The sequence below is a fragment of the Vollenhovia emeryi genome, unplaced genomic scaffold, assembly GCF_000949405.1.
Source record: "Vollenhovia emeryi isolate VEMERY1.0 unplaced genomic scaffold, V.emery_V1.0 DF939139.1, whole genome shotgun sequence".
Lineage (NCBI taxonomy): Eukaryota > Metazoa > Arthropoda > Insecta > Hymenoptera > Formicidae > Vollenhovia > Vollenhovia emeryi.
This window is the reverse complement of record NW_011967227.1, coordinates 676,490-702,209: the sequence shown is the minus strand read 5'-3', so window position 1 is coordinate 702,209 and position 25,720 is coordinate 676,490. Positions and strand designations below refer to the sequence as shown.

Below are 25,720 nucleotides of genomic sequence, written 5' to 3'. Positions count from 1 at the left end.
TGCACATATTGATGCAAGTTGTTTTGTTGAAAATATTAATTAATTTATTGTATGACATACATTGGAAGAAACTTTTCTTTTTCTTTTTATTCTCTTTATTCATAAAAGAAGGATGTTACTGTATCCATAACAAAATTACGATACATGTTAGACACAGTATTGAAAATTTGTTCCGAACTTTATAAGTAAAAAGTGATCGTTTGTAATGATTTAGTCAGAACAGTGCGATTTTTTTATCAATAATACTACGCATTATATATTCTACAAATATTATACAAATAAGTTAATTAGCGATTGCTAAAGGTTTATAAACCAAAAATATTTTCCATTTGTTTGGACGGTTTGGAGAAGATATTACAAATTTTGAATGATTGTACGACCTCCGAACAAAGAGCTTTTTATTCTATTTATTTCCCTCTATATAATTAAACAAGTTTCTAATAAGAATTGCGATATTTTGTTTATAGTTAATTATTGTTCTATCACTTTTTGTGTTGTTTGTTCTTTTGTAGTGTTATTTACATTGAAAAAGATCAGCTCTTACAATTGTATTGAATGTATTATATAAAATGTCAAATATTTGTTTAATCATAAGAGAAGTAAATTTTTAATATATCAGATAAATTTGTCATAATTTTGGTAATTTATTGTCTGTCTTTCGTTGTTTTATCGTTGTCTAAATTATAATTCTTGTATATTTTAATTTTTGTCGTCTAAATTATTATTTTTTTCTGTATTTGGTGTAAATTAAATTTATGAGAAAAACAAAAGCTTCCAAATTAAATTGCTTGTAGTCACAATTCTTCGTTTTCTTTAAGTATGTTACTTAGAAGAAATATCTATTAGTAATACTATTAGCGAGGATAAGTTCATTGTTTCATCATTGCTATATCACAATCTCTATTCTCTGTGTTTCCCATTTTATTGTATAATACTCTGTACATAATGGTGTAAATGTTCATCGACAACTTATATATGGATAGAATGCGCACTTGTAATTTTCGTAACAGCGGGTGAGTGAATTGGTGAATGGTACCGTTTTCTCTTTGATTACTCGTAACGTTTGTAATGGGCATGTCGCGTCTCCTCTATTTTTCCATCTGCTCTCAAATATATCGCGATAAATATAGTGTCACAGAAGATTGTTGCTGTTAAAGGTTTATCTCGAAATAAAGGAAATTTGCGAAGTGTTGGTGGCTCGTAATGTAATAGGTACCTATAAAGAAATAAGTCGGGGGGTTTTAACTCTCCGAGAATTTCAATACAAAATATATCGTGGGATAAAATCTATATCGAGTGGAGTTGTTTGTGAAATGTCGGACATTGCGAAATAATGCACTATAAATGTAGTAAAGGTAAGATACATAAATCGCAAATTATAATTGTATAACAAAAGAAGATGAATGATAAGCAACAACTCTTTCTACGGGCATATTTTGCTAGGAAGCTGCTTGATTTGGTATATACATTTCAAAGACTGAACTTACTTTTCTCGAAGCGAAACGATCTACAGCGTTAATAGAAGCCACGAACATGCGAGAATACCGACGATCCAATGAGTTACCGTTTTCCTTTATTATTACCGCAATATTGTATCTCGCATGTCTCGTGACTCAAATATATAGCAATCGACTTTATCGAGATCGGTAAAGTTTTTCCACTTTTCCGTTAAATAAATGAACCATCGCGTCCCGCGACTCTTTACGATACGCTCATTTGTTACTAGAATCAAGTTTTTTACGATTTATAAAATAAAAACTGGTGACTTGTGTGTGTTAAATCAACCATTAATTACTGCCGCTGTATAAAGCGTGCCTGGCGGTGTGGATGGATCTTAATATTGTTAATAAATATACGTACCTAATGTTATTAATTATTAACTCCTGATTTGTAATTGGAAATGCGAGATTATTGAAGCCTAACGTGCGAGATCAGGATTTAACAATAACAGCAAATTGATAAGATAAATTTAAGACATTCATAAGTTGTACGATTAGAAATGGAACTCTCCTACGTTCTGGGCTTCACGAATCTGGCTTTTAAGCGGATCCTACTAATAAACGCCATAGTGGTCCGAAAAAAATAATTAGCTCGAATAAATTAAATTTACTTTAATGTACTTCATTGTGTGTTTTCTTCCTTACCTCCTATTATATTAAAATTCTGATAAACTAACAAATAACTAACAATCAAACGTTTCACCAAATAGTAAAACTTAAATAATAGAAAATGTGGAAATATATCGTACATTAATAACTTCATACAAATATATTTATTAACTCTACTAATATATTAATAATATTATGTATTAATAACTATTATACATATAATATATTCATCTCTGTGGAACAATAAAAAATTTTGTCATCAGTTTGCTAATCAGTTTGCTGATTATTTTATTACAAAATAAGTTTTAGTGATTTTTGGTGATTAATGATGAAACTTTTTTTAAATAGTGTCCATTTATCAGAAATCCGGAAAATGAAGTACACAGACGTTTTCGTACGTACGTGTTTCACTTTATTTATTAAATTAATGTTGACACAGGTTATTGTGTATGTTGTACAGTGAGAGTCGTGTATATGGGCAATAGTTACCTATCTATATAGTAATAGAATAGAATTAAAATTATCCATTTAAATACAATTACGCGTTATTATAGAATGGCGTAAACTGCCATTGCTCTCTTTTTGTATTTCTTACCCATTTTCTCTGTCCTTCCGTTTAATTATATATATTCACATAATTGGGACGAGAAGATCGTTAGATTTGATTTGTTTCTTTATTAAACTGCGTATTGATTCTCAATTTGGACTTTGGTTTTTGATGCTTTGAGTAGATCTCTTAAATAATGAGTGTTAATTTGCTTTCATTTTAACATTTTCGTTGCGACGTATCGCATTTCGTTGGCCAAGCAATTTCGAATTTACGACGGGTCGTTACGTGACAATAAGCATATATTCGCATCGATATTCACACGTTTATAGGTGCGTATTCTGGTTGCTCCAATTTAACCCCTGAAAAAATAACACGTCGTGCGGCCCGTTGAAAACTCTCTCTTGGCCTCTTTATTGATGATTGATGTCGCGTCTTCTTTCCTTCTCTTTCTTTCTCGCAGGATGTTCAATGTGCCTGTCAAAATTAAGCACCACATCAGACCTTCATCTTATTTTAATAACGACTGGAAAATGTTATCTGTAATCCATAAATCTTATTAGATTTCATTTAATTTAAACAATAAAAAATCTCGTTCTTTCATGTTATTAATTATTAATTATTAAGAAAATTTATCGTGTTATTAATTATTAATTACTAAAAAAATTTAATTGTCCTACATTATTGTATGCTTCATACTTATGGTCTTTGTATTATACACTAACATTCGTAAAGACGACGACGCTGCGTTCGAAGTGGCAAAGGATAAGGTGACAAGGTGGTTATTTTACAGATCCTGCCTCGTCTCCTGGACGAGGTACACCTGGGAGCCGGGCACGGTCGAAGTGGTGACAAAGCTGCGGTGTTTGGCGCGTATCAGGCTCAAATTGCTCTCCGCCGTGTCGGCACGGTCCTCCGCGGCCTCGAGTTCTCTTTGGAATCGGCGGACTCTGGTGACGCTTTGTTGGGACATGCCCTCCTGCTCCTGCAGCTGCCTCTTGTAGATGCTGACCTTCTGAGCGGCTTTGTCAAACGATTCCTGCAGCAAGGAGATGTTCTTCGCGTCCTCTTCCACCTGAATCATTACCTCCTTAATGTTACGCTCCTTCTTACGCAGTATCTTCACAGTCTCAGCATGTCGGCGCTTCTCTTCGTCCAACTCGAGTTCCAGATCGCGGATCTACAATATGAATTATAAAAACAAAATCTACCAAAGATTCACGCAATATTCATTGACACATTATTTCGTACATCACGAAAACTTTGTTGCCGAGATCTAAGAAACGTTGCAATCGAATATTATTATTGCCACTTAATTACGTAAAACTGAAGTGTACTTAAAAGAATTCAGAATTTTCAGTTCTAAATTTAGGTCGAAGAATACGTTATTTAAATTAGAAAAGTTTTATATATCTTCTCACCCTGGCTTCGAGCTTGCTGATGATGCGCTTGCCTCCAACAATGGCGTTAGCCTCAACCTCTTCCAATCTCACGGACAAGTTCTTCACCTCGATCTCCAGCGACTTTTTGATAGCCTCAATCTTGACAATACGCTCCTGTTCCTCGTGAAGAATCTCGACGGTGTGCTTGAGTTCAGTCTGCACTCTCTGGTATCTCTCGTCGCTAACTCTCAATTCCTTAGTGACTTCTTCGTAATCTCCTGCCAAGGTAGCCAGTTCTTGCTCCAGTTTAGCCTTCATTGTAGCGATGTTTACGTTGATCGTAGTTAACTCGTTAATGCGGCTAACCGATTCCTCGTATTGCTGCTCGACAAGCCTCTTCGCGCGTAGGGCCTTTCGACAAAATTTTACTTTTTACACTGCCATTACGTAACGCTTATATAACGTTGTATTTGTGCGTCGTACCCTCGCTTATCCGGAGGATAAACTAAACTTTTCGAACGCACATTGTGATCAATCTCTTTCAAGTTAAACGCGCCAAATCAATCTCTCTACTTACGGATTCGTAATTGCCGCGGATCTCCTCGAGCTCGGCCGTCAATGATTGGAGACGACGTTGACTGATGCCTAGTTGGTCCAGGGTCACTTGCAACTGGCGCTGTATTTCGTCATAATGAGCTTGTAATTCCTGAAAAATAATTCAGCACGTGTACAACAGCCGCCATTTTGGATGTATTGAATAGTAAAGATAAGTATTGATGTTACGGTCAAAGTGAGAGATTGCTTCTTGATGGTCTTCTGCAAATCAATGTTGTTCTTGTTGGCGACGTCCAAAGATAATTCGAGCTCAGTGATTTGGATCTGCATCTTTTTCTTTATACGCTGAACCTCGGTCTTCAGCCTCATCTCGGCTTCCACCACGCGAGCATTCAGCTGCTCGATTTCGATGCTGGTCTGTTTGCTATTAATTTCGTTCAATGTAAACTCAAATACAGTTTCTTACTCTCTGTATTTTGGTAAATATTATTTAAGAAATTTGACAATTGAGATTATACTTATAGCTATTTCTAGAGATTTTCTCAATGAATAAATGTTTTCTTGCTTATTATCCAAATAACTGTGAAAGTTTCGATATTCTTTCTATTTGTTATCATCTTGATTTCTATCGGTTTACCTTATCCATTCTGGGATTTAATTTTCGGCTGCTTTTACACTTCACATCGCTTAAGAGTCAGAAATGTTAGAAATAACATTTTTTAGTCAAATCTTTCTATTTTGGAAAATCAATACTAACTCATATTGAAAGTATACAAAGTCGTAAAATGAAGGGGTATTAGAAGAAGAAATTACAAAAGAAATACATTTCTTTAAAACACAAAACCAAATGTCACCTGTTGAAATCGTTTATCTTTATTTTCACGCATTTCTACTCTCCTAGAGAAAATAAAGTATCATACCTTCCTTTACTAAGAACTCGGTTGTAACACAACTCTTACCTATCTACTACGCTTAACATTATAATACTCGCATCCTCGACATCCATACAAAAGTTCTCGCCTCGCCCGATCTTGATACCTCTTATCTAGAAAATAATTGCTGGACTTCTGCTCGAATCCGCGCAGCTCCCTGCTAAGCACACCGAGCGGCTGCGTCAGCTTATCCTCATCGATCAGAGCCTTGGCCCTTTCGTTCATCAATCTGCCGTGCGCCGTGTCGTCCCAGAGAGAATGCACAGTTTCCCTTTGGAACTTCCGGACGTCGGCCAGTTCCTGGCTCTTGGACAGATTTTTTAGCGCCTCTGTTGTCAGATGGTATTCTATCGCTTTCGCAGATTTTCCACGCAGACTTTTGCTATGCCTCACTGCGTCATTCACCTCGGTCATCCTCTGAACATCTTTCAACGCCTGCATCTTTATATCGTTCCTCGCTTCCTGATGGAACTCCCTGACCTCGCTGCGGGCACGAGTGCTGGCGAACGTCAGAGGCATGGGTAGTCGTTTCAGGTCCTTTCCGGTGCGCGGAAAAATCTCCTTGGTCACGCGGCTGGCCTGCACGGTCTTGGCCAGGCTGAAGTCCGAGCGATTTGCTATCTTCGGACACGTCAGGCAGACAGATGGTCAGCGTCAATTTTATGTCGCACGTTGGTCGCTCGTGTTTTTCTACGTGGACGTCTAACGGGCGCCACCGTTTTCCGTCATGCACGCGCACTTGCGCGACGTGGTCACCTAAACTTAGCCGCAGCGGTCCAGAATGCGAAAGTAATCGGCGCTACTCACGACCGACCCTCTCGAGAGATTCAAGAGCGACTGCCAATGCATCGAACACCTAGTGTCCTTTTCGCCCGGGGACACGAGATGGATTTTTGTACTGTACGATTTGGCAAACTGTTCTGACTTAATCAGAACTGTAAGGAATAATAATAGGGTGCCAAGAAACCGTTCGGTGCAGCGCTTTCACGATATTTTTATTTGCCCGGTTAATTTTCTCAAGTCGATAATAGAAAGCTTCCGAAAGCGAATTGTTTAAAATATCCTGGATCGTTCTGATGATGCAATTCTCTTTAATAGCAATGTATTAGAGTTTATTAAAAAATAAACATGATTGCAATTGAAAGTATAAATGTAAAAAGCAAATAGATTGTATTTTATTTTAATGTAAACATTATTTGGCATAAATTTTACATTATTCCCGGCGCTTCATTTTTATAAAATTATGATTTATAAAAGAGAATCTACCAATATCAAAGAAGGAAGTTTATTAATTTTCCTCTATTACATACGAAATTAAAGAAAAAAGACCCTGATAATTGTTATTGAGTTATTTCTGCGCGAAAAGAAAGAAAATAAGTTGCGATGCGAGAAAATGCAACGACGTCAATAATGACACGAATTACGCACGGCATCCGTGCACACGTCTTTGATCGTTGCCACTTGAAACGAACCAACTTCTTCCGCGGCACCAAATTTAGAAACCGAAAAGGTCAGGTAGTCGCCAAGTCGCGCAGCATTCGGAGAACGGATCGCCTCGTATTTCCCAAAAACGTCCCTTCGCGAAAATTTATCAGCATTTCTCTCTACTAGCATACCTTAAAACGAGACAGGTGATTTCTAGCTGCGTCTTCAGCGTCAATTGCATATTTAATAAGATCGTCTCTTGTATAGGGTTGTACCTTTTTGTCTTCCCATAAGACTCTACCATCAGACCAGGGTAATTCAGGCAAGTCTATTCTTCTTTTAAACTCTGGTAAAGATGATCTTGCGGCGAGTCTCTTGGTATCCATGTAATCAATCATTGGCTGATAATAATTGATCCCATATCCGTAATTTCTCGAGTAGATGTACGTCGGATAATGTCGCCATTTTGGTTCTATTGGCATGTGAATTGGTGGCATGTAACTCGCCATTTCTGGTAAAAATTTTAGACGTCCGCACAAATGTTAACTTTACTTTTTGATCAGTAACTTCAAGATTTGAGATACAGAAGAGTGTTGGTGTAAGGAATCTTTCGATTTGTCGTTTCTTATAATCTTTTCGAGAGAGTTTGACTAAATTCCGTTATGGTCAGGCTTCTGGATTTTTACCTAACACTCGCGTGGTGAATTTGTTGATGGATGTGTTGATACATTTGTGATATCTATGAACAGGTCTACAGATGATGGTGACACTTGACAAGATCGTCGACAAAAATTGGGCCGATAGTGAGGTGGTATCTTTTGTAGTTTTCATTGCGATTGCCACATCGGGAACAACCAATCAGCACCTCTCAATAATAATTGGATCATGACTGATCGTACCTATTAATAGCTATTAATAGCGTCGTACCGTTGTATGAATTGTCAATCGTCTGTCCTTATTAATATCCTCTTATGCTCGATTACACTACATTCCATTAATTATTAACTATCAGAATACTTATAATTAGTTTTAATCTTACTGCGAAGTGTAAGCAAGATGTTTTACAAGAAATGTAAAATACATATCTATTGTAAAGTGATTTGTATTTTAAATTTTAATCTAATTTTGTAAAATTGAACATTTTTTGAATTAAAATACATTAAAATTTTTCTTATAGCTTTAAATGAAATTGTAAATGTTACTAACAATATAAAAAAATAACTTTATCGAATATAAATAAACGTCTATAATTATAAGAAGTCATGGAGAGAAATTACTTATTCGTTAAATATATAAATTATTCGTTGATAAATTTAATTAACATACGTGCTAATAACTTTGATTTACGACAACTTGCCAAAATTAGAAATGATTATATCACAGTCAATGATACAATTGACATTTACATTTTATTACTTATGTTATGATGCTACTTTTACGCAATTTGCATTATCGATTGTATTATATGATCTAATTAAGAAATTGAAAGCTAAAGTAAATTTATTTAAGCAAACGAGACAAATTTTTCTTATTATCGTAATTGTATTGCATATAATAATTTTAAGAATAACTTTTTTTCTCTTAATCCCAGGTTGGAATAATGTAAACCTTATTGGAATGGGGAATAATATACAGTTTCCTTTAAAAAAATTCGTATAGCATATTTGAAAGTAATAAAAAATTAATAAGAAGAAAAATCGACATACATAAAAATCATGAGTTGCTGCAAAAGCTCAATAAATTAATAAATAATTTTTCAAAACTTACCGAATAGCTTCAATCTCTTCGTCCTTTTCAGCAATGCGGCGGTCGAACTCGTGACGCAGTTGACTCAATTCAGCTGACAGTCTCTGAGAGCGTTGCTCTTCAATTTTGCGGCCCTTGTATCAAATTTGTTTTAATTTAATATCTTCTCTTTACTTAGTGTATCATTTATGTGTTACATTTATATTAATGTATATTATTCTTAATTAATCTGTTAAAATTATTATACGTATTTATAAATATTTTCTAATTGTGAATTTATTTTAAACTCTATAATTTCTAAAATTTATTTCGTAAAATATTCTTAAAGAATTTTGATAAGAGACTTTGTTTTTTATTATTATAACAATCGAGTCTTCAGTTTTCAACACGTTAAGCTCTGTGTCGATTATAGAATATATGTTACTGTTAATCATCGTAAGATGAACGGGTGTAAACCCGTTTGATTGAAGTAATACTCATGTTGTACAAACAATAATTTTTACTCACTGCTTCAGCCTCCTTGTAGGCGGCAGCTAATTCTTCGCGTTCGTTCTCCAATCGGCGAAGTTCCAGCTCCAGTTCATGAAGTCTGCGATTCATGTCAGCCAACTGATTCTTTGCGTCGCTAAGATCATCTGCACAAACGTTATTAAAATTAATAAGACTTACAATTTATGTATATAAATAATTTTTTACTTTATGAAGGAAATATCTTTTCTATTCAAGAGAAAACCGGTTAAAGAATTACTTACTATACAAAGAAATGCTTCAGTTCTGTTAAGAACATCTGAATGTAAAATAACTTTTAAAGCAATAATTGATTATAAAAATTTACAGCTTAGAATTGCTGTTATATTTTCAGATTGCGTATTGCATATGTAAATAAGTGAATAAATATTGACAAGCACCTGCAAGTTTCTTGTTCTCACGGGCCAATTGATCTTTTAGTTCACGAGTCTTGTCGAGTTCGGCGTTTACGCGTTGCAGTTCTTGTTGTTTGTTGCGGAGATCGCGCTGGCTTTGTTCGTACATAGCAAGGGTTTCGTCCAGACGAGTCTTCAATTCAATGTTGACCTTCTCAAGATGTTCAACTCGCTTTTGAAGTTCACGGGCAGTTCCATTGGCCTTAAAGGAAAGCATTATGAAAATATGAGAAATTTTTCCCCATCTAAGAAGGTAAAATGTTTGCTTTTCAGAAAAAAATGTGTCAGCGCGAAGCTGGAACGAAATAAAAGCTTACCTTCTCTAAATCAATGATCAAGACTTCAACTTCCGATTGCAAGCGCGATTTCTGCTTCTCGAGATTGTTGATCTTCACAAGCAAAGTCTCGATTTGTTCTTCCTGTTCTTGGATACGAGCAGAATATTTGCGACGAAGTTCTTCTACCTGTGTGAAACCATGTCAAATGTTTCTTAGTAATTTGTCATCTCGAATTTCGTTATGGATGAGAAATAAGAAAATTAATTACGCTGGTATGAAAGCAATTATTAAGTTATATTTTTGTAATAATGTTCATTACCTCTTCGATACGAGCATTAGCCTCGGTCTCGTATTTTGATCTCCATATCGAAACTTCTCCATTAGCTTTGACCAATTGACGTTCGATATCCAAACGCGCCTCGGATTCTTCTTCCAGCTGGACGCGAACGGACTCCAATTCCACCTCGACCTATTAATTTATGTTAAAAACCATTTAATTTCATCTATTTCTCGAAAAGGTTTCTTTTAATTAAGAAAACAAAATTGTGTTCCGAATTTATTTCTGTTTTTGCTTTCAGTCTTTTAATTAAAATTTTTTAATAAAAAATAAAACACTATAAATAACTTATTTTATAGAATTTTATGGAAGTTTGATCATTTTTGAGTCATTAAATGTTTAAGACAAGTTATTTGTCTTAAAGAAAATTGTCGAAATCAATAAGATTATACCTGGTGCAAAGAAGCTTCGAGCAATGCACGACGACGATCTTCATCTTCAAGACGTCGGCGGGCATCCTCGAGTTGACCCGCAATTTGCGTCCTCAGATAAGTAACGTTTTCGATGTTCACCTAGAATTTTATTTAAATAATTTTAATAATCAGTGATTTGCAGTAAATATGTATACGTTTAAACTCTAAGTTGTACAATATTTATTACCTTGAGATCTTGCACCTCTTTGACTAATTCAATATTCTCTTGAGACAGCCGAGTTTTATGACTGGTGATATCGACAATCGTACGATTTAATTCTTCGATTTTCACGTTTAATTCAGATATGTGTATCTCGAGTTTCTCGACTGTTTTTATTGACATCAACTTTTCTTTAGTAACATTGTCAAGTTGAGCGAGGAGCTCATACACTTCCTGCTGGAATTTCGATTTTTCTTTGTCAGCTCTGAAATCACAAAATCACAGTTGCTAAGTAAACTTTACTTTATCTATTTTATTTTATTATTTGAAAAATAATACTTTTAACGTAAAAAAGCGAGTAAAGCGTTAAACTTCAACACAATTAATTAAATACGGCCTGTATTTTTAATTTGTAAGTCGATATACAATAAGATTAAATATATCTATAATACTCTTGAAACTTAAAAATTCTTTAAACATTGAGGGCTTGAGAGTGCTACACTGTCATTGGTGTGTTAACTACCAATTGTAATGTGTACGTCACCTACAGTTGACGCTTATTAAAAAAAAAGTTTAAATGTTTCAAATTGGGTGTTGAGAAAATTTGAACAAATTAGCTGTCAAAAAATGATAATAATACATGTCAAATAAAGTATAATGCAACACCTTATTATTGACCCGTTAATACGTAGGGAAACCATGGAGACCCATGGTCTTCATACGTTTTGTACGCATTAAGAAGAATGTTATGGGAAATTCTATTTTTCTGAAGGTAGAACGTTGAAGAATATGAAGAATATGAAGAAATTTGGGCAATATTGGATCCAGTCCTACATACGATAGAGGGTGTAAGATGTCAGTTAGCCGATTCCGAAGATAGTGGGGGTTCTCTGGCCGGTCGCGTGTACTAATATGGCGCGCCAACGTTGGGGTTGTGGATTACCGCGCGACTCGCACGGTTAAAAATAGTCATAAGCTGTGCGAGCGAAAGCAAGACAGAGAGAAAGAGAGAGAGAGAGAGAACGAGAAACACACGAGGGAAATAGAAGAAGACAGTGTTTTCGCAGCGAGAAAAAGAAAGAAGAGTAGCGCAATTACGAGATCTACCATGCCACTCCTCTCATTTCCTATTCTGTGAAAAAAATTTCTTTTTCTTTTGCGTGGTATTATACTGAAGATAGAATTAAAATAGTTAATTTTGGAACAATTATCTCGAAATTGGAGAAAGACAGAAGCTACAACGACAGACGAACAATGGACAGAGTCAAAATCATCGAAAAATATGACCTAAGATTGAGAGAATATATTGCTTGATTGACTCTTCTATTTTTACGAAGGTTCAAAAATTTGTCAATGTCGCAGTTGCGTGGGTTACGATTTATAATCGGCAGTGAAATCACGAGGAAAATGTAACCGGATTATATTTGACGCTATTTGCGTCGTTGCATTTCTAAAACGAGGTAACAGCTGCGTTGATTACTTATTATTTTTAGCAACTATGTATGTGTTGGCTATTTTGAATTAAATATTTTAGAAAATCATGTTCTCTCAAAGAGTTCCTGACAGAATAACGTAATGTATTGTAAATAATGAAACTATTGTTCCGATAAGTTACAATTTTTATATGGGATATACAATATATTTCCTTGGGTAACTTCATGCAAAATTAACCCGTTACAAATATTAAATATTCCTCAAAGTTTGAGATTATACTATAAATATCTCATCATTAAAAAGGATGCTACTGAATAATGTTTATCAAAGTTTTCTTTAAAAAATATTGATAGCAATTAATTATGGAATACATATAAGTTTAAGCTATTTCATTTTAAATATTTTTTAATTAAAAATTGCATTTATTTTGTGAATATATTTGTAAATGCTTAATTGTGTTTTAGAATAATATTTAGGGTATCAAGGAACAGTTGAACGAAGCTTTTCTCTTCGGACAGTTCATGCGATTGTCAAGGGGAATTGTTTTTCTCGATTATTCCATTTTTATCGAAAGCTATCCAAAAAAAGCAAAACTAAAAGCGGTCACGGACGTTCCATTGCACGGCCAATTAGCGATCTAATTAACGCGAGTTTCCAGGGCTGTCAGCGTCCTTGTACGAACGACAGAATCGGCGCCTCGAAGAAGCTACTATGTTTAGAAGAGCCGGGGTACTGAATCTTCGTGTATTTCAGTTGCGAGTCGTTTTCTGGCTTGGACTGCGGCCAGTACGACTTGTATAATTCGCGCAAATTTTCTTACCCACAGTTACTCTCGTTTGTGACGAACCGCGTTATAATTACGCACGTGACATCGTGATTCATTATACTTCCTCCCTATTAGTCTTGTCTTTTCTATGGGACGCTTCCTCGTGAAACCGCTATTTGCTGAATTTCCGGCCAGTTCTCAGCTGTTTATTGACGCTTCCTGGCAATAGGCTTATGCGCTCCCGTTTTAACAGAAGATTAGCAGACGTTTACATTTCGGCTGCTTTGCGATCGCGATTGTATGTATATATGCCCGCGTACTTTTTGAAATGTACAAAGGTCTGGTCTCAGTCAGTGATTTTTTAATCGAAACATTAAATTTGGAAGCTTAAAATAAATCAATCAAATCTGTAAATACTTCATAGTAAGACACGCTCGTTACAGAAAACATGTTGTAAACGTCTTGAACAAATTTATTATATCATCGTTTAATTGACGGAAGGAGTTCCATTAATTACGATCATGTTTCTCGTTACCAACCTGGCACGTGCTTTTGAAAGCTGATCAATCTGATCCTGAAAGTCGACAACGACCTCCTGATGCTTCTTACGCAAGAGATGTGCGGTCTCCTCGCTCTCAAGATGGACATCTTCGAGTAGTTTACGCAGCTTAGCTAGTTCCAAATCCCTCTTCTTGTTGATCTCAAACTAAGCGAGAGGTCATTAATTCTATATGATTTATATGTAGCGGCTGAATATTTTTTTGTAATCGCATTTTATTTAAAAAAGTGTTGTCTCCATAAAATTCAAATACTCACTTGAGATTCGGCGCCACCCTCGGCCTCTTCGAGACGTTCGGATAATTGGATGACTTGCACGCTTAAATCAGCGCGCTCGCGTTCGATCTGGAAAATCGAAATATGAGAAAAGTGAAAAATTTGTAAGCTTATGACGATATTATTGACATTAAAATTTTTAAGTCTTATATAAAATTCATTCTGCAAAAAGTTCGCTTTCAAAATAAATCGTTAATTAATACAACAAAGATACAAAAGAGTATCTGTATAAAAAGAAGCTTGCCGCATGTTTTGCGACAGTTTGCAAATAAAGTTTACATTACAATTAATGACGAAAATAATGGAATTATTTTGTAATACCCGAAATTATTAATGTTACGTCTTTCATATGGTAAAATAAACAATAAATAACTATTTTTCAAAGTATATTCTTAATAACATTTTTGTATTATACGTTTTCTATATAAACTGACGTTACGTAATTACACGTGAAATAAAAAATTAATCTTGATGACAAATGCAGTCAAGTTGCGGTTATTGTTTTGATCAAAGAAATCGCATGACAGTGCAATTTGCCACCAGTATCTTGAGTGGTAGCTTGACGTCAGGTTACTTCACGTCGTGAATAGGACAATCTATTTTCGAACGCGGCGTGTCTATATCGGGACTCTTATTCATATTACAAACGAAGCATTTGACGCGAAAGAAGAAACTTGCAATACCACTTTACGGTCAGTCAAATAAAATTGTGGATTACGATTTTATTTCCATTTATAACATACTGCGGTTTTTTCAATTATTACTGTGACGCATATAATTTTGAATAAACGCACTTAATAAAAAGTAACTGTTATCAGCAACTACAAACAGGATGCATTATAAACTTACCGATTTAGAGAATAATTGTAAATCGAGTTAGTTTCTTAAAAATATTATTATAGTTATATAACACACTCGCTATTTGAGGGTCAAAGTAAATTAAATTGTCATGTATTTGCGATAAATTTAATAAACCATTTGCTTTCGTATATTCGGTCCAGTATTCAAGAGTTTTGCAATTCTTCGACGTAATGTGATGCATTCCGCACACATAAACGAAGATATGTGAGGTGTTCTGAAAGCCTACACCATGCGCCGTAACCGTCATATCAATTTTCGAGCTTTATAGCTTCAAACCGCGAGGGAAATTTTTGGCAATCGTTCAAGCCACGCATACGTACTACGGCGTCCGTTACGTACCAATCCGATTTCTGGAATTTTAACAGACCATGAAATCTGAGAAGTTCTTGTAAAATTTAATTCTCTATTTGAAATCCCATTTTTAGTTACACGCGCGTAACTGGATAAATAGAATTACTAAGGAATGTAATACCTGTATCGTCGGACGTGTATGGAATTTCATAAAGTTGCACGTAAAGCCAATTTTTCAACTAAAAATCATTTCAGTAGAGAAATTAGTTTTTATTTGTGGTATAGAAAGCAAAATGTTCTTTCGTCTGTGTAGATAGAAATAAATTGTTTCCAAACGTCATATGGAAACACGTTCCTTCGCGACTGTGCTTATATGAATCTTCTCAATGCTGGTTTGATACATTTATGAACCATTAAAATTTCCGCGGAGATTATATATGATAGCGTTTCCCCCGTTTATATGAAAGTAGGCAAGCGGTGTTGATTACAGCGCAGGAATGCGGGAACGATCCCGAAGAGCTTCGCGTTCCTAAAAATAGATGCGACTCAAGAGCTGGACATTTCGACCTACTGCTCCCCACTCTGCAATGAATTAGCACCCTTAGTTCCTTTCTATGTTCATTTTTTAATATCGAACAGGTACATCATCGATGGGATTGTGTTCGGACAACTCTTTCTTCACGACAGTTTTTAGTCTTATTGCGAATCTTGGATTGCAATTAATTAAAATCGGAATTTTTACAGAGACCGAATTTATAATCATTCTTATCAACTCCCTCGTCAAAGAGGTTGCATTCGTAGCTAAACTGTCAAATTGGCCTTTCTTCTTCTTGTTTATCTCTGTGCTTGTTATAAAATACCTATGCCTTTTAAACAAATCTTTAAAACAGACGTACCAAATAGAACTACCTTTTACTATAAATGTTACATTTTGATGGTTAAGATGTAAGTAGTTGATTAACAACTACTTATATTATTAAACGCATGCACTAATGTGAATTAAATAGTTAATAAATAATTTCTTCAAACTAATTAAATGACAATGAAATTATTATATTTTAATTAAAGCATAAAACGGTTATACCAAATACTTTAATGTCCCATAATATTTTAGAGAATGTGAATGAAGTAACTGATTCAATCATTTATTCGTTTCTATTTATAGCAAAGTTTCATTAAACGTAATCCTGAGGTTACGAAAAACTCGATATCAAATGTCACAGTAAGCGCCATCAATGTCCGCCATTGTACTTGATGTATTAGGAAGCGTTCTAGAGTGTTCAGATACTGCAAGAACATGAAGACCTTCATGAAACTCACCCTCTGACGCAGCTCTCTCTCAGACTCCAGGTCATCCTGTAGCAGGCGGATTTTGTCCTGAAAAGAGAGGCATTGGGGATTAGAGGGTATCAACGGCGCCCGTTATAGAGGGTCGACGCTTTACGTAATCGTTCGACAAAAATATCCAAGAGCGGAGGCTCGGTATTTCGGAAAGACGGACGGCCTCCGTAGAATAGAGTCGTCCTCGGTAGAAGGAGAGAACGACGTCGCGGTGTCTGCTTAGCGCGTCTTCGAGCCGCTCGGCTGGGATTATTTCAAGAAAGGCGCGCATTGACGTTAGGTCGCGCCAAGAAAAGCAGCCAGGCCACTATTTGCAAGGGATGGAAAAATGATCTTGGTCACGTAGAGAGGCGACGATAACGCTCTCTTATACTTAAGGCGGGATACGCCATAGAAAGGCAAATCCTCGGGTCAGAGAGAGGATCGGCCAGGGTGTCTCGTGGACTTAGTGTAAAGTGTAGCATTGGCAGACGGTAATCTCGAAGCGGTATCGATCTGGCGCCTTGGCACGATCGTCATTTCAGACCGATATTTCACCGACTATTTTCGTGCGCGAGCAATTCGATAGCTACAGAACGTCGTACACTTTGTTTCCTCGTCGGATTGGCACTAACATCCCTTATGGTCACTGAACTTTCGCGGTTCACTAGCTTCGCGATTGGTTCACTGCTCCACGTTGTTCATGTACGGGTCCATCGCGTATCACTGATGGTCGACGTTTTAATGACGCACCGAAACTCTTGCTGAAGTTTCATCTTTGACAGAACCTAGCGGTTAATAGGTGCGACCGTGCGTTTCCTCAGGAAGTGTTGGAGAACATCAGTCGGTGCGTTCTTATTCGCCGCCATCACGTGAATGTAATCGCTGCGGTGTTAACCGAGTGGCCTGGCAAATCTTGTTGATTTATTAAAAATTCTGATTTTCATGCAGTACCTTTCGTACCTTTTTAGGAAAATAATTATTCTCCGATTTCTCCGGTAATATTTCTCCGATCAATAAATTCGCATTAGTGCGATTTCGATTAGCAGGAATTTCTAATTTTCGAAGTGTGTAATAAAATTATCGCTAAAATCCAATAGGTTGAGAAAGATATCTTATCACAAATTTACTTAATATAGAAAACATTCCTGAGGCCTAATTATTTTAATTTCGTCAAGTTTATGTCCAACCTTTCTTTAATTATATTTCTGATTTCGATAATTTATTTTGGGTAAAACTCCTTGAAGCTTTCGTTCGCACTAAAATGTAGAATTTCTTCCAAGTTTGGAATATAATTGGAAGATAGCGAGTAAAAGAAACGGTTAAGGAAAGAGGTATTTCTTATCGTCGACGTTATCCTTTCTCTCCTACCGAGGGGCATATCAGAGGCAGCACCTTTTCGCAGGACCTACCTCGAGTCTGGTGAGAGCGCTCAGGTCGGCGCTGTATTCGATGCTAACATCGGCACTACCCCCCGCACCGCCAGTAGAGCGGTACGTGTACTTAGAAGTTTTAGCAACCGCTGAAGACATCTTCCTCGCTTCGTCCTCTACTTGCTTTCAACAAGTGCTCCGGTCTCCCTTCGTACTTTGCGGGATTCAAGTCCTCTCCTGAATCCTCAGCTTGGGCGCCCTCCGCCTAACAACGAGCCTCCTGTCCGCCACTGGCTAAGTCAAATCGCCTCGGCCTCAGTCGTTGGTGAGTTCACCTCCACTTTCTTCCACGATCTTCTTCTTCTTCCTCCTCCTCTTCGGGGTTTCGGAGCCGACCAGCGCCCTACTCGTAGTGCGCGACCCGTCGTTCGTATGGCGCGCCGGCCGTTCCACAGCTTCGTCAAAATGACGACCGACGCAAGCGCATTGATGTTGGATCCCCACCAGGAACGGTGAACACGTTCGTCACCATCGTCGTTCTTGTCGTCTTCATCATCGCCGAGGAGAATCGCTAAACCACGCTAGACGCCCACGTTGTCCGAAGGTAGTTGCCAAATCGACTTCGACTCGGTCGACTACGGCAACTACCGCAAGTGCCGAGCAGGGGATGTCGCTCTCTTATGATCTTTATTATGTTCGAAGAGCTTCAAATTGTACCAAGATTGTGTTCTCCTTCAGTATTCTCTGAATTACCTTTTTAAATATTAGTCACTCTTAATTTTCAAAATTATTTGTGTGCTATACATAGATAAAGGTTTTTTTATTATATAGATTAAAAAATATTTTATTAATTAAATTATGCGTGTAAATAATAATTTATTACATTTAGAAAGTTGAACTTTTAAAATCAATATAGAAATAGTTCGTAGCAAATACATTAATGAGAGCGTCGCATAGATTTGGCAAATTTAGACAGACGTGACAAAATATCTAAGTCATACGCCTCGTTTGCTACTCCTCTTCACAAAAGAATGTATACAGAGTATCCATCATAACAGTCTATAGTTGAGATAAATACAGTTTAAAAAAATATTATAAGAAAAACATTTATTTTGTTTATTTCAGGTTATACTTTACGGTGTAAAAAATTGAAATTTTTAGATATACGTTCTCTTTAAACCTAACACTTGTTTTCCATTTATGGAACTTTATTAAATACAGTAATGAGTGATTTAGTCGACCCAACTGGCATAAACTTTATTGAATTATATCACTACGTTTCGACCATCCGGATTGTGGTCCTTCTCAAGTGATTTGTGCTTACATGAATTTGAACCTTGAGAGATAAAACGGTGAATGTTTTAGTTTCACTGTTACATGCTTTATTAAATACCCTCAAGATACAATGAAAACTAAATTTTGCTTCCTCACAGAGTAAGTTTTGTTTTGTTTAATATGAAAATACTCGATTATATCCCTATAGTCTTAAATTACTTTTCATCTTAATAAGTTGATATATTCGGTAGCCATTATTCTAATTTATAGACCATTTACCAAAGGGTGTTGTTCGAACTTGCGCACATGTAGTCGTCCGATTTAATACAGTGCACTTGGAAAGAGATATACATTGAGTAGGATACTCTTAGTTCAACCATCGATAAAACGAGCTGTCGACTCATTCAGCGATCTATCTACTCACAAGTAGTAGAGGAGTTGTACGGTAAAATAAGAACAATGTTAAGCTATATCTAACATAATCATTGGCATATGCCACTACCTATTGTTAACTTTAGATCGAAGATTCATTGGCGAGTAATGGCGCGTATTGTGACTAATATGAATATTTTCATACATTTGATGATTTAAAGTGGGCGAAAGTTGGCAGTGACATTTTCTGAGTGGCACATTTTTTAGTTTATATATATCGTTGTTTTTAATTTAAGATTATCCTACGGTAATGTGTAATTATCAGTGTTAATGTTGTCAATGAGTACATAATATTTTTAATATTATTAAAAATAAATGTATAAAACAAGGTATTTTACAATACAAATATCTAATAAAAGCTTTTCCATATTATTCTATATATATATATATATATATATTGTATATATCAATTAGACACGCACACAGTTCATTTATTTATATGTATGCCAAAATAAATTAACTATGTGCACGTGTATATGTGTGTATCTGATTAATTAGCTTTCTCGAGTTGATTAGAAGTTCTCGTTAGCCTTTTTATAAGTCCAAAATCGCGCCAGACACTTTTGGTATTTACAGACAACGTTGTTGACAACGAGAAATGCGAATATTATGCACGGTTGTACCACTAGTAAACTGAATAAAATAATCAACATTTTCGGTTTTTACTATTCTTTATGATTATTAGAATTTTAAATCTCTCTCTCTCTCTCTCTCTCTCTCTCTCTCTCTCTCTCTCTCTCTCTCTCTCTCTCTCTTCCCATAAATTATATTTTATTTACTTAATATTTTATTGAATTATTGCTTTTATTCAGCTGAATAAATAAATGTACTAATAAATTTAATAAGTTTCATCATTTCCACGTCTATGGAAAAGTACATTTTGCGAAGAATTGCAATTCTAATAAATCGGTAAATCTGCACCAAAGTAAAGAGGATAACAAACAAATCCTGTTCCACTCCTAACTAACAAAGGAGCTTGTTAATATTTTCTTAGGCGTCCAGTTCTGGTATCTATATGTTTTTAAAGTAGAGCGTTACATAGCGTAATGTCTTCACCGATATTATTTTCCCTGTCTTACAATTTCTGTCTATGAAAAACGTAATTAATACCTAATGACGCAAATAGTGCAAAACTACTCCAGGCTGCTTCAACATCTGTGCTTTATCAAGGTTCTCCGGTACCAGTCGGAGCAAAATCGCACGGCCGTTCCAGGTGCTTCTTCTTTTCCCGTCGGATTGTCAGTTTTCATATAATTTCCTCCCACTTCGCCCCACTACTGGCGAGTGTCTATAAAAGGTCGCCGGGCGATGGTGGGCAAAGACGCGAAGATCGGCCTAGCCCGGAGCTTACCAGTAATTTGAGATTGGCCCCTTCTCTGCATGTTCATCCCCTTCTTCACCATTCGCCACCTCTCTTCTTGAATACGTGGCTCGCTCTAGTGGAGAATTCCAGGTGTCAGCGAAGAGGTGGCACATCGGACCAAACGCGAAAATAGCTCTCTCGTGTCTGCTTCTCTTCTCTACCTATCTCTTTCAAGCAGGCTAGTCGCACCCTCATTCTTTTCTCCCTAAATCTCTTAATCACTCTCTCAATATGTAATATATTCACAGACAATTATTTACTTCTTGTAAATAAATTTATTTGTTATGTCCTTTTATTTATGTCCATTTATTGTATTCCCTTTCTTTACGATTATAAATTTATTGATTTTATATTTAATACTCTTCCAATTCTACTACTTGTTTATGTAATTTTTTATTGTAAACTGATACGCGATATATGTAAAAGAATTTACATATAAATCTTTCGTTTACTGTCTGAATATTAACACATATTAATCATGAATGTTATATATAAAATGCGCAGAAGACATGCTTTTAAGTTTATCGCAATTTATTAATATCGCGTCCCATTTCATATTATAACATCTTCGACTGTTTCTTGCAATTCCGCACCTGCCGTATGCTTTTCGCATATAATTATAGAGAACATCGGCTCAGAATTCAGGAAGAGGTCAACAGGTGGGTTTTTAAGTGGTCGTTAGAAACTTCTTACTAATGATAAAGTTGCTAAATTTACTGTAAACATGCATCTGGCCGAGAAAACTTGGTATCTGGTCGAGAAAATCGAAACTGGATACGATTACACTTCGTTTTATCCTTATTAGGTATATTTTGCGATTATGGGAATAAGTTTGAATTGTAAATTAATATGACTATTAAAATAACACGTGAGAATCATTTACATAAGTGGCGATAACCACTTATGCAATAATAAAATTAATTTTACAACCATAAACAATACGATCTATTTTTTAAGATATAAATTGCATTGCTAATACATAATCGACAATCTTCGTTGCATTTTGCATATAACTGGACCGGATATCATTCAGTAAAAAAGTTATATGACCTTTATATAAAATTTCTATGTTAATTTTCCGCTTTTAAAAATAACTCTAATAATATCTATTTAGTACGAAATGCTCTTACTTGCATTAATAACTTGCGTTATTGTAGAAACTTTTCGTCTTTTAATATCGAAAATATAAAGTATTAATATGTTTATATAAAAAGACTAATTGCTCTATTAAAATGCTCGTATTTTTTGACAACGTTGAGTCATCGTCCAAAATTGTCCCGAAAAACTCAGGCCAAAGTTTTTTCGACATTGCCGCAGAGATTCGGGATGACTAAGTCGCTCTATTCTTGTCTGAATAATACTCTTCTATATCCACTGAGAAAGTAGGGTAAGTGGTTATATGAAATATAAACTCCTCGCCAGTCACGTGTTAATTTCACGATAGTTTTCTATTTTCATTTTGATACATCCCGCAGCGACTACAACTTTCTTAATTTAACTTCTTCAATTATCTGTTGTTAAGTCTAAAGCGCAAAGCAAAAAGCTTTTTTTTTAATCTTAGAAATACGTTGTTACAAGAGATAATTGGAATTTTTTTATTAATATCAACGTTAAAATTATTGTAGACTGAAAAAGACCCTGATATATTTCTATTATTACTGTATCTAAGTGTATGCGCGCGTTTTTATTGGGAACGAAACATTTTTGGATACACGGCATATGAGACCGATCGATTCTTGCGATTCTTTCGTTATACTGTTCATAATTAATTACCAGCATCGAGTGTGTGATTGCAGCTAACTCATAGCGCATGTACAAGGATTATAAAGAATCTATCAACGTCGTAAATGCGGATCTAGGTAACGAGTTTATGTTTTATATTTTCCTCTCGGTTTTAATCTGCACGTTGCATTCATGTGAAGCACGAGAATATTAACGTAATGTATAAAATGTACCATATTCTTTGAGATAATCTTCAAGATACGATCTAATTACATTCTGAATGATTACCATTTCATTGACCATGAAATGCTAATGATTTTTCCATTATGCAGTGTTACAAACGATGTATTGTAATTAGCGATGAAATTAAGTATCTCGTAAGTATGTAAATTCGAATCTGCTGTTAAAGATAGTTGCAATCATTAAGCTTTATACTTGTAAATAGATATATAATTATTAACTAACTTCAAAACTTAACTTAAGTCCAATTATTAACTAACTTCAAAACTTAACTTAAGTCCATGGTTAATTGTAAAAGTAGTTAAATGCATCTACTATTAAAAATAAAAACTAAAAGTTTAAAAAATACTGGTTTTTTGTTAAATAAATTAAAATGTGCTTTAAATTCGTTAAATCATGTGAAACAAAAAGAAGACAATGAACCGTAAACATTCTCTGTTGTCACATTATACGGAGATAATTAATTAACACATTACAGTATCAATAGCTAATATTATTAAAGATTAATTATGTTGATAACGACACAAATGCAAATTACATTCAATATTTCATTATTTATATGATGCTATTTTTAAAAAGATATTTTTACTTTTGCCTGTTTTCTTCCTCCGATTTAGTCTGTTTAATCTGCCCAGCTTTCTTATTTTCCTATAAAAAATTCTAAATTAAAATCAATACCTATGATTATTATGTTTAATTAGCGCCAACTCTATTTTCAAAAATATAAAATAAATTTAAGTATGCAAGCTATTTCTGCTGCATTATTGTTAATCTAAAGCTTTGTAGAGCTTTCGAGAATATTCTTGTAGCGCCACCGATTTAGAAAGCTCTCAACCTGAACATCACGGTCTGCTTCAATCTCCATCGATAACTTTGCTTTAGAGAATATCTTTCTTCAAGTATAGTATTTATCATTTGATATCTACCACGATATCACTCTAATGCTTCACGTTGGCTGGCAGCACAAAGTCCTGTTAGAGTTGCTGCAATTAAATATTAAATGGAACTTATATCTTATGAACAATACATTTAATATGTAATCACAATATGACAGAAATGGTTAACGAAGATATCGGCGTAGTGAACAGAATAATGATAGAGGAATAGGCTAATATGTTAGTTATGATTTGCCGATTTACCGAAATTATATTATATTAATGTAGATAGCTTAAATTATTTTTATTTTATATATTTTCACTAAAATCTTCTGTCTCCACCTTTCTTTTGTACAAAATGACAGATCAAATATTTATGTTGTAGTATCCACATGGAGGAAAATGAAGAATGACAGAAATTTTTTAACAAGTACATATCTTTTTCATTTCAATTTCAATAAGAAGACAGAAATTATAACTTCCATAGAAGTGCATCTGCAGTAAACTTGTTAGTCTGTCTTTACGCAACCATATTCTTATGATTGAAATAAACTAATATCAATCAAATAAATTAAAATAATATCAATACAAAGAGTAAGACTTAAAAAGTGTGTGCAACAAGAAAACTATAAATTAAAAGCATTTCTCGAATCCCAAAGGAATTCTCGCAATTAATCTGTTCAAAACTGGAATCTGTCAACATTCTAACGTCAACTGAGAAACTCGGTGAAACTTTTCGAGCTCTTCGTTGATCAAGCTGAGTCTCTCGTCCTTGCCCTTCCACGTTGCTCCAAACCGTAACAAAGTAAATCCTGTTTGGGGATACTCTCTACTCGCTACCAATTTCGCGGAAGGAGTTTCCGCTTTTGTAAAGTTCTGTGGACTCCTCGCGAGAGAACCACATCATCGCGCGGAAGAGAATCTAGTCAGTGGAAACGATCTTGTGGCAATACTGTCCTCATTTCCTGAACAAAGACGGCTATAGTTTCGCGAGTGGTTCGTTGTGTCTTCGGCCAGACTACTTGCTTTCAGAATATTGAGAGAATTCCATGTCTTTTCAAGATGATTAAAGCTATAAGTTTTGGGTCGATCGCGATCATGCCTTGAAAATACACTTTATTTATACGTAACACACTGTTGTGTTTCTGAAGACCTTTAAAAGAGTGAATTTTTGTCCTTCATTCTCCCCGGACGTTGCAACATGTATAGGTATAATTTGGTGATTTATGTTGCGAGGTAAAAAATAATAATAAAATTTAAAAAGAGCTAAGTAATTCGTGAAATAAAAAATAAAGTGTTTTAATCTGCATACAATTTTCTCAATAGTAGAGTTAATTAGTAATATATAATCTAAGACGAGAAATATACTTCGTCAATTAAGATGTAAAATAACGACAGCCTAATTATTTAATAAATAGTTAAGAGAATTCATAAAAATTAGAGATTGAAATGAATCTCTAATAAGAAATAAGAAACAATATTTATAATTTTAAGTTCCCTTAGTTTCGTCAACATTTTGGATTGCACTTAATATTTCAGTTTACTTCCCAGTGATTACTCCTTAACTATAACACTGATACCTTCATTGATCACCATGCCATTATATCGCGATTTCTTTTCTGCTCGAGCGGAAACGCACGTACGAGATTTATCCTTATCCCTGGTCTTTCCTCTCGAAGCCGCGTCTACCTCGCAGCCGGCGAAGCAAAAGACAAGGAAGAGGCAGAAACGAATAGGGAGCAAGACAGAGAAAGTACAAAGCTATTCTTAAAATAGGGCTCGAGTGAGCACCACGAGTGCGACAAGGAGCTGTGACTCCGCGAGTCGGGCAGAAGGGAAGTCGAGAAGAAGGAAGAAGAAGAGACGCAGAGAGCGCGGAGTGAGAACAGAACGAGAAAGGAAGCAAGGGAGAAAGAGAAAGAACGAGAGGGACCGCAGCATGCCTTGCGGGTCGCCGGCTCTTCAGGGTCCGAGCTTCGTTCGAAACGAAGCGCCTTCGCAGCGCTCGCGACTTTCCTCTCCTACGAGGTCGCGGAGGACTGTTTCTCGAGACAATCGATTCTTCGCTCGCGGCCTTGATACCGTGATCTTTCTTCCTCTTTAACGTTCTGTCGCAACCGCGGTGCCG

General features: G+C 35.5%; 2 protein-coding genes across 3 annotated transcripts; both read right to left on the bottom strand.

Annotated features, from left to right (window-relative positions):
• Window positions 1–2,497: 2,497 nt before the first annotated feature.
• LOC105567250 (paramyosin, long form-like) lies at window positions 2,498–18,142 on the bottom strand. The gene is made up of 16 exons (XM_012021966.1): window positions 17,725–18,142; window positions 16,313–16,369; window positions 13,823–13,909; window positions 13,546–13,712; window positions 10,834–11,071; window positions 10,626–10,745; window positions 10,216–10,365; window positions 9,936–10,082; window positions 9,604–9,820; window positions 9,203–9,330; window positions 8,717–8,829; window positions 4,821–5,016; window positions 4,615–4,743; window positions 4,077–4,448; window positions 3,381–3,835; window positions 2,498–3,132 (listed from the first exon to the last, which is right to left on the bottom strand). The coding sequence occupies exons 1-15, from the start codon at window positions 17,842–17,844 to the stop codon at window positions 3,443–3,445; spliced, it is 2,634 nt and encodes an 877-aa protein (XP_011877356.1). The 5' UTR covers window positions 17,845–18,142; the 3' UTR covers window positions 2,498–3,132; window positions 3,381–3,442.
• Window positions 5,445–7,844, bottom strand: LOC105567249 (paramyosin, short form-like). Of its 2 annotated transcripts, none has more exons than XM_012021963.1 (3): window positions 7,636–7,844; window positions 7,141–7,460; window positions 5,445–6,145 (listed from the first exon to the last, which is right to left on the bottom strand). In XM_012021963.1, exons 1-3 carry the CDS (start codon window positions 7,778–7,780, stop codon window positions 5,552–5,554), a joined length of 1,059 nt encoding a protein of 352 aa, XP_011877353.1. In that variant the 5' UTR covers window positions 7,781–7,844; the 3' UTR covers window positions 5,445–5,551. The 2 variants fall into 2 exon arrangements, with proteins under 2 accessions (XP_011877353.1, XP_011877355.1); XM_012021965.1 differs by having other exon boundaries at window positions 7,141–7,421; window positions 7,636–7,843.
• Window positions 18,143–25,720: the final 7,578 nt, after the last annotated feature.